Source organism: Colobus angolensis, unplaced genomic scaffold (genome assembly GCF_000951035.1).
Source record: "Colobus angolensis palliatus isolate OR3802 unplaced genomic scaffold, Cang.pa_1.0 Scaffold8, whole genome shotgun sequence".
In the NCBI taxonomy this organism is placed as follows: Eukaryota; Metazoa; Chordata; class Mammalia; order Primates; family Cercopithecidae; genus Colobus; species Colobus angolensis.
In genome coordinates, this window is record NW_012121820.1 from 19,368,553 (window position 1) to 19,377,878 (window position 9,326).

Below are 9,326 nucleotides of genomic sequence, written 5' to 3' on the forward strand. Positions count from 1 at the left end.
CACAGCCATTTTCAGTACATAGCACAGAAAATCAGGCTCTTAGTACAGTCATGGCTCATTCAGACCCTACACACCAAGGAGCTCCAGGTTTTTTGATGCTTTGCTTTTTGCTTCCTTAAGCACTGTGCCCCTTTTGCTTATGTCAAGTAATGAGGGGCTACCCCCTGCCCCAGGAGTGGGCATGCCTGAGCTGTTTGTGCATAGTCTGTGCCACCTAGATGAGTATTGCTTGGCTATACTCTAAAGGTAGCAACATTTTCTTGCTGAAAAATCTAACTTCCCTGATTTGGGGGGCTTGTTTTAGGTTATCCTTCTCAACCAGTTGAACAGAGGCCACTTCAGCAGATGCCTCCTCAACTCATGCAGCATGTGGCACCCCCACCACAGCCACCACAGCAGCAGCCACAGCCACAACTGCCTCAGCAGCAGCAGCCACCACCTCCCAGTCAGCCACAGTCTCAGCAGCAGCAACAGCAGCAGCAAATGATGATGATGCTCATGATGCAGCAGGATCCCAAATCAGTTAGGCTTCCAGTCTCTCAAAGTGTCCATCCTCCAAGGGGCCCCCTGAACCCCGACTCCCAGAGAATGCCCATGCAACAGAGTGGCAGTGTGCCTGTCATGGTCAGTCTGCAAGGACCTGCCTCCGTGCCACCATCACCTGATAAACAAAGAATGCCAATGCCTGTGAATACTCCTTTGGGAAGCAATTCAAGGAAAATGGTCTATCAGGAGAGCCCGCAGAATCCTTCCAGCTCGCCACTGGCAGAGATGGCCTCGCTCCCTGAAGCAAGTGGCAGTGAAGCACCATCTGTCCCAGGAGGCCCAAACAACATGCCTTCACATGTAGTACTTCCCCAGAATCAGTTAATGATGACAGGGCCAAAACCTGGACCATCGCCCCTTTCAGCAACTCAAGGTGCAACTCCCCAGCAACCCCCTGTAAATTCCCTGCCCAGCTCTCATGGCCACCACTTTCCAAATGTGGCCGCGCCAACCCAGACATCTAGGCCCAAAACACCAAACAGAGCCAGCCCCAGACCCTATTATCCTCAGACACCCAACAACCGCCCTCCCAGTACAGAACCTTCAGAAATCAGTCTGTCACCAGAAAGACTCAATGCTTCCATAGCAGGACTCTTCCCTCCACAGATTAATATTCCTTTACCTCCTAGGCCAAATTTAAACAGGGGCTTTGATCAACAAGGCCTAAATCCAACAACTTTGAAGGCCATCGGGCAAGCACCTTCAAATCTTACCATGAATCCTTCCAATTTTGCTACCCCACAAACTCACAAATTAGATTCTGTGGTAGTGAATTCTGGAAAGCAGTCTAATTCTGGAGCAACAAAACGGGCAAGTCCAAGCAACAGTCGCAGGTCTAGTCCTGGGGCCAGTAGGAAAACCACTCCAAGCCCGGGAAGGCAAAATTCAAAAGCCCCTAAACTTACTCTGGCCTCTCAGACAAATGCAGCCCTGTTGCAGAACGTGGAGTTGCCGAGAAATGTATTGGTCAGTCCCACTCCTCTGGCCAATCCCCCTGTACCTGGGAGCTTTCCTAACAACAGTGGGCTGAATCCTCAGAATCCTACTGTGTCTGTGGCTGCAGTTGGGGGTGTTGTTGAGGATAACAAGGAGAGCTTGAATGTGCCTCAGGACAGTGATTGCCAGAATTCCCAGGGTAGGAAGGAACAGGTAAACATTGAACTAAAAGCAGTCCCTGCCCAAGAAGTTAAAATGGTTGTCCCTGAAGATCAATCCAAAAAGGATGGGCAGCCTTCGGATCCTAACAAACTTCCCAGTGTCGAAGAGAACAAAAATTTGGTGTCTCCTGCTATGAGGGAAGCACCAACATCATTAAGTCAACTTCTTGACAACTCTGGAGCTCCCAATGTGACGATTAAACCCCCTGGGCTTACAGATCTGGAAGTAACACCTCCAGTAGTTTCTGGGGAGGACCTCAAAAAAGCATCTGTCATTCCCACACTGCAGGATCCGTCTTCTTCTAAAGAACCCTCTAATTCCCTAAACTTACCTCACAGTAATGAGCCGTGTTCAACCCTTGGGCATCCCGAATTGAGTGAGGTCAGTTCTAACGTTGCACCAAGCATCCCTCCAGTAATGTCAAGACCTGTTAGCTCTTCCTCCATTTCCACTCCTTTGCCCCCAAATCAAATAACTGTATTTGTCACTTCCAATCCCATCACAACTTCAGCTAACACATCAGCAGCTTTGCCAACTCACTTGCAGTCTGCATTGATGTCAACAGTTGTCACAATGCCCAATGTGGGTAGCAAGGTTATGGTTTCTGAGGGACAGTCAGCTGCTCAGTCTAATGCCCGGCCTCAGTTCATTACACCTGTCTTTATCAATTCATCCTCAATAATTCAGGTTATGAAAGGATCACAGCCAAGCACAATTCCTGCAGCCCCACTGACAACCAACTCTGGCCTGCTGCCGCCCTCTGTTGCAGTTGTTGGCCCTTTACACATACCTCAGAACATAAAGTTTTCTTCTGCTCCTGTACCACCTAATGCTCCCTCCAGTAGTCCTGCTCCAAACATCCAGACAGGTCGACCTTTGGTCCTTAGCTCACGAGCCACCCCTGTTCAGCTTCCTTCCCCTCCTTGTACGTCTTCTCCAGTTGTCCCTCCTCATCCCCCTGTCCAGCAAGTGAAAGAATTGAATCCAGATGAGGCTAGCCCTCAGGTGAACACCTCAGCAGATCAGAACACACTTCCCTCTTCACAGTCAACCACAATGGTTTCTCCCCTTTTGACCAATAGTCCAGGGTCCTCTGTCAACCGGCGAAGCCCAGTCTCGTCTAGTAAGGGCAAAGGAAAAGTGGACAAAATTGGCCAAATTTTGTTGACCAAGGCGTGTAAGAAAGTTACAGGCTCTCTTGAGAAAGGGGAAGAACAATATGGTGCAGATGGAGAGACTGAAGGCCAAGGGCTAGACACCACAGCTCCGGGGCTCGTGGGAACAGAGCAGTTACCCACAGAGCTGGACAGTAAAACCCCAACGCCCCCAGCACCCACTCTGCTAAAAATGACCTCTAGCCCCGTGGGCCCGGGCACTGCCTCAGCAGGACCCAGCTTACCTGGCGGTGCTCTCCCCACCAGTGTACGCTCGATAGTAACCACTCTGGTACCCTCCGAGCTCATCTCCGCCGTACCGACCACAAAAAGCAATCATGGTGGCATAGCATCTGAGCCACTTGCGGGTGGCCTAGTGGAGGAGAAGGTGGGATCCCATCCAGAACTTCTACCCAGCATAGGTATGTACTTGGGGCTTCATCATCTCTTTGTGTCAGTTTTTTGATGACCTAATCCCACAAGAGAAAGCATGACTCGTTTTTTACTTGAAGGAGAGTGGGCTAAATGGAAGTAGTTTTATTTATTGAAAGTACGTTGGAAAATATGCTTTTAAATCCCATGTTAAGTTTGCATTCATTAAAGAGAGCTAAGGGCCGGGTGCGGTGGCTCACGCCTGTAATCCTAACACTTTGGGAGGCCAAGGCAGGCAGATCACTTGAGGTCAGGAGTTCAAGACCAGCCTGGCCAACATGGTGAAACTCTACCTCTACTAAAAATACAAAAATTAGCCAGGCATGATGGCACACTCCTGTACTCACAGCTACTCAGGAGACTGAGGCAGGAGAATCGCTTGAACCTGAGAGCAGAGGTTGCAGTGAGCCGAGATCACGCCACTGTACTCCAGCCTGGGCAACAGAGCGAGACTCTGTCTCAAAAAAAACAAAGAGCTCCTGAAATAATGACACCTTTCATTTATATAAAAGTTTTTCAATTTACAAGGAAGCATTTTTACATATGTTGTCTTGCATCATCTTTATACCAACCATATCAGATATTCTTAACCCCATTGTATGGGTGAGAAGATTGAAGCTCAAAGAAGTTCAGTGTTTGTTCAGAGTCTATACTGTGAACCTCCCATTTAACACTGTGCTTTACGTGTGAACAGCAGCTTCTGCAGATTCTCTTTACCAGGGTGAAGATTTGCTCATGACTTTCAGAACAATGGGTCCTCATAGCCTCATTCTCATTGTACTCTATCTCAGGAACCATTCTTTTTTTGTCTGGGCTACTCTAGAGGGGAGCTGAAAGAAAACTGGGTTTCATGATAGTGGACACGGCAGAAACAAAGTGGTCAAGAGCCTGTAGGCTTGGGTTGGTATTATAACACCAGCATTTACCAGCTCTGTGGGCTTGGGCAAGTTACTTGACCACTCCAGACTTTGGTTTCCTCCTTTGTAATATGGAACAATAATAGTTGTAAGAATTCAATAAGGTAGTACATATAACATTCTTAGCACAGAACCTAGCATATAATTATTCAGTAAGTGGTAAAAATTGTTATTCCCAGTTTCTTTTTGGTGTAATCTCTTTGTTGATTGGTGCATTCCATTTGTGTATATCTAGTTCAGGGTATTTCCTATGTACTGTTAAAATGGGCTAATGATGGAAGCACAGGTGTCCTTACAACCGCCCCTCCTTCCCTTCTTCCCTTCCCCCACATGTTCCTCCTCCTGTGAGGCTTAAGTGAAGAAGCTCTATTTCCTCAGAGTGGAGTCAGTCACACACTGCTAGAGCTGAGAAAGACCTTTGCGATATCCTAGGCCAGCTAATTAAGTGCCTATCTTATTTATGCAGCTAAAATGCTTCGAGTGCCTACCACTGAGTGGTAAGCACCCAGGAGGAGAGGCAGAAAGAACACAAGCTTCAGGGTAAGATCAGAGTTCAAATTCTAGCCCACTGGTTACCAGTTACAGGTGATACGTTCTTTAACCTCTCCTAAGCCATGTACTTCACTTGTAAAATGGAGATGGTACATTCTACCTCCCAGAATTTAGGATTCTGAGAGAGGACTCAATGAGAAAATTTGTCAAGTGGCCAACACACTGCCTCACACCGAGCTCTGGAAAGGTTAATTCCCCTTCTCTCTGCCTCTTCACCTCAGTGTTAGAGATATGGGGGCAGGATAAAGGCCTTCAAGGAGTTTGCTGCTCTTACAGGAGACAGTCTTTACTCTATCTTGTTCTAGTTCTGTTGGTGTAGATGGACCCTAATAATTAAAAGGGAACCTGGTGTAAATTAAGTATATCCTTCACTATTAAATATTTCCATTTCTCCTTTCAGGAGACTTTTCCCTCTGGTATCAAGAGAAAAATGATGAAGTAATTAGAAATTATTTTTATCTGGATCATATATTATACTAGAGAAATATGTGGGTCTTGAGGAGATGAACCACACTTGGAAAAAGTTCTCAATTTTAGTTAAGAACACTCACTTTGCTTATAAGTGATCATTTCTATTCTTTTTCAAGGGACTTCTGTGCTTTTACTTTGAAAATGTGAGAAATTGGCCAGGCGCAGTGGCCCATGCCTATAATCTCAGCATGTTGAGAGGCCTAGGCAGGTGGATCACTTGAGCCCAGGAGTTTGAGACCATCCCAGACAACAAGGCAAAACCCTATCTCTACAAAAAAAAAAAAAATATATATATATATATATATAAATTAGCCGGGCATGGTGGCATACACCTGTGGTCCCAGCTACTCAGAAGGCTGAGGCAGGAGCATTGCTTGAACCCACGAGGCGGAGGTTGTGGTGAGCCGAGATCCTGCCATTGCGCTACAGCCTGAGCGACAGAGCAAGTCTCTGTCTCAGAAGAAAAAGAAAAGGAAATTTGAGAAATGAACACTAAAGTTAAAAGTAGAAGTTAAGATATAGTTTTAAGATTTATCAGATAAGCATCCAAAATAAATTCTTATACACAAATGCCTAATTTACTGCTTTAATAAGCAGGGAGGGAAATATACAAAATTCACAGTTTCCACAAGAGAGCAAAACGTATTGTTGCAGAGTTTATCTAGGATTTTAGACTGAGGTGTCAAGATGTGACTGTGGCATATCCACGCCATAATCTTTACAGTATCTTCCAGGATGGTTCCCTTCTAGAGTGCGTTATGTATTTTATTCCATTCCTCAAGGGCCTAAGTTCTCTGTGTCCTTTGAAGCCTGATTCTCCCTTTAATGTGCCTTCAGATTTCTCAACCTAGAATTGCTAACCCTTGCTTTGGACTTTTGTAGTATTTTATACTTTGTGACTCCTTCGTATGACATCAGAGTGCACTCAAGTGCACTACATGTATGTATCTTATCTTTAATACTAGACTGAGTTCCTGATGTGCAAGAGGATGTAGTTTGGTCTCTCAGGGTACCTGGCAGAGTGTCTTGCCCCTAGTAAGTTCTTCGCAACTATTTGTTAGATAAGTAAATAACATATGAAATTTATTTGTTTATTATGTATGAGTTGAATGCCTGCTTTATGCCCATCACTTTTGCTGAGTGCTGTAGAAAAGTACAAAACTATGTGACCATTTCCACTCTCATGGAGTATAGTCTTTAGGGAGTAAGACTAGATTTTTTAAATGCTGAGGGGAATGGTATAATTGTACCTCTATGGTTTGGGTTGCCTACTAAGGTATGCTTCGGGACTTTTTCAAGTAGTGTTCAGAACCTGACCCCAAGAAGCAGAAAATATGAGTGCTGTGTTCTTATAGCCATCTCCTTCCCTCATTATTATACATACCAAAAGGAAAAGCTTATACCCCTAAATGGTAGTCATTGGTACTGGGTGTTATGGTAATTAATTTTTTTAGTAAGTTTTAAAATGTACTTGTAATTTCGAGGCCAATTTTGAGTACTGCCCTCTAAGAGTATATTGTTTCAGCAGTTACTTAGCCATTGATTAGGTTAATGCTTTCTTTTTGTTTAGAAAAGAAAGTAAAAGGTCTGTAATTTTTTTTTCCTTGCCTTAGCCCCATCGCAGAATTTAGTCTCAAAGGAAACTTCAACCACAGCACTGCAGACCTCTGTTGCCAGACCAGGTAAGGTGTACTTTGGAAAAACTTCTTGGAGTGGGATGGGTTACATGTGAAGGAACTACTGCCATCCTCAACGTCATGTGTTCTTATGCCAGGAAGTAGCTGGAACTATTTTATCTGTTTGCTTCAGAGCAGACTTTGGTTGAGCAGCAGAGCTTGTGCAGTTCTACTTGAGATTATTTTCCCCCTGACCAGCTTGCTCTCTTATGCATTCATAGTGTCAGCTAGGGAACTCAAGAAGGGTATCTCCGTGCCCATTGTCTGCCACCCAGCCATGGGTTTCTGTTGCAGAGTTTTCCCTGTTCTATGACCCTGGCACCTATGGTTGGCAGCTGAATAACTGGCATATGGTGACTTACGGGGCTGGCAAGCATTAATGCACTTTGTAATTTTATGATCATGACAGTAGTGGAGTCTTGTTCATAGAGTCTCTGCCACAATGTGGTAGCCATTCCTCCAGGGAGGCAGAGTCATTTCAGTCATCTCTGGGTGGCATTAAGTTTCTCCCTGTGACCGATATATTGTAAATAGCACAAGGGATGATAGTTCTGGAAGTAGGAGCCCATGGTAATCTGACAGATAACTGCTGTGGGATCAGGGTCAGCTCAGAATACATGAGGATGATGGCAGTAACAGCCCTTGGTTTGCCTTTACACACTGGAGGCAGATAAATATCAGATATGGTACAGTTTAGTCTCACTTGATTCTTTGTCACTGTAGATCATTGAGGAGTTAAAAAAAAAAAAAAGTCTGACTCGTTCCCAAAGAGGTAAGAATCTCATTGAAACTACAATTCACATACTTGACAAAGTTAGTAAGAAAAAAAAAATAGTAGCCATGCTTAATTTTGTGAATCTGAGCCAATAAAAGTAAGGTATAGTTTGTAATTATTTTAAAACCTACTTCAGAGTGCTGCATCCTATGTGATGGACAGGACTTTCTACTGCACACTCTGAATAAAATCAGGCCTCTGAAAATAGTGTGCGAGCAAAAAACATTTCAGTCACCCAGAGTCTTTTTTTTTTTTTTTTGAGACAGAGTCTCGCTTTGTCACCCAGGCTGGAGTGCAGTGGTGCGATCTCTGCTCACTGCAAGCTCTGCCTCCTGGGTTCACACCATTCTCCTGCCTCAGCCTCCCGAGTAGCTGGGACTACAGGTGCCCGCCACCACGCCTGGCTAATTTTGTGTATATTTAGTAGAGACGGGGTTTCATCATGTTAGCCAGGATGGTCTCGATCTCCTGACCTTGTGATCCACCCGCCTTAGCCTCCCAAAGTGCTGGGATTACAGGTGTGAGCTACAGCTCCCGGCCCAGCCACCCAGATGCTTTCTTTGTTGCCAGTTGCCCACATGATACCTGACATCATGTTGATATTTGAGAAGGGTAGGAATGGAGCACATTATTTAAAGGAGGGGTCATACAGCAAAACTCATTTTTGGTAGAAAAGGAGTAACTATAGAGAGAAAGGGAATTCCATTTCCTGCCCCAACCCTACTCTAGAAAATAGGATTTACCGTATCATTTTTCCCCCTTCTCACAGTAATTGGCTGAAGAATCCTGTTCCATTTTGAAGTTTGGTATAAATGAATCTCCTTATCCTTAATATCCCTCAGAGCCACTGATTACCTTCATCAAACCTTCTTGATCTCTACTTATGAATCAGCAGTGATAGTGTTAAGATTCTCAAAAGCATCAAACTTTCTTGTTTTAAAAGAGGAAACTAGGCCAGGCGTGGTGGCTCACGCTTGTAATCCCAACACTTTGGGAGGCCGAGGCGGTCAGATCACCTGAGGTTGGGAGTTCGAGATCACCCTGACCAACATGGAGAAACCCCGTCTCTACTAACAATACAAAATTAGCTGGGTGTGGTGGCACATGCCTGTAATCCCAGCTACTCTGGAGGCTGAGGCAGGAGAATCGCTTGAACCTGGGACGCAGAGGTTGTGGTGAGCCGGAGATTGAACCACTGAACTCTAGCCTGGGCAGCAAGAGCAAAACTCTGTCTCAAAAAAAAGAGCAAACTAGGCTGGGTGTGATGACTCATGCCTGTAACCCCAGTGCTTTAGGAGGCTGAGACAGGGGGATTGATTGAGCCCCAGGGGTTCAAGATCACCCTGGGCAACATAGCAAAACGCCATCTCTACAAAAAATTTTTAAAAATTAGTTGGGCTTGGCGTGCATGCTGCTTGGGAGGCCGAGGTAGGAGGATCATCTGACCCCAAGGAGTCCAGTTGAGGCTGCAGTGAGCTGTGATCCCACTGCACTCTAGCCTGGGAGACAGAGTGAGACCGTCCCCCCAAAAATAAAAATAGGCCAAGTGCGGTGGCTCATGCCTGTAATCTCAGCACTTCGGGAGGCCGAGGCGGGCGGATCACTTGAGGCCAGGAGTTCAAGACAAGCCTGGCCAACATGTCCT

General features: G+C 45.5%; 1 protein-coding gene across 1 annotated transcript in view; it reads left to right on the plus strand.

The window, feature by feature from the left end:
- Positions 1–9,326, plus strand: part of NCOA6 (nuclear receptor coactivator 6) — a 92,743-nt gene that overhangs the window by 53,346 nt on the left and 30,071 nt on the right. Inside the window, exons 10-11 of the mRNA XM_011929179.1 lie at positions 305–3,280; positions 6,844–6,912. Of these exons, the coding sequence (XP_011784569.1) occupies positions 305–3,280; positions 6,844–6,912 (3,045 nt within the window). The remainder of the gene's footprint in view (positions 1–304; positions 3,281–6,843; positions 6,913–9,326) is intronic.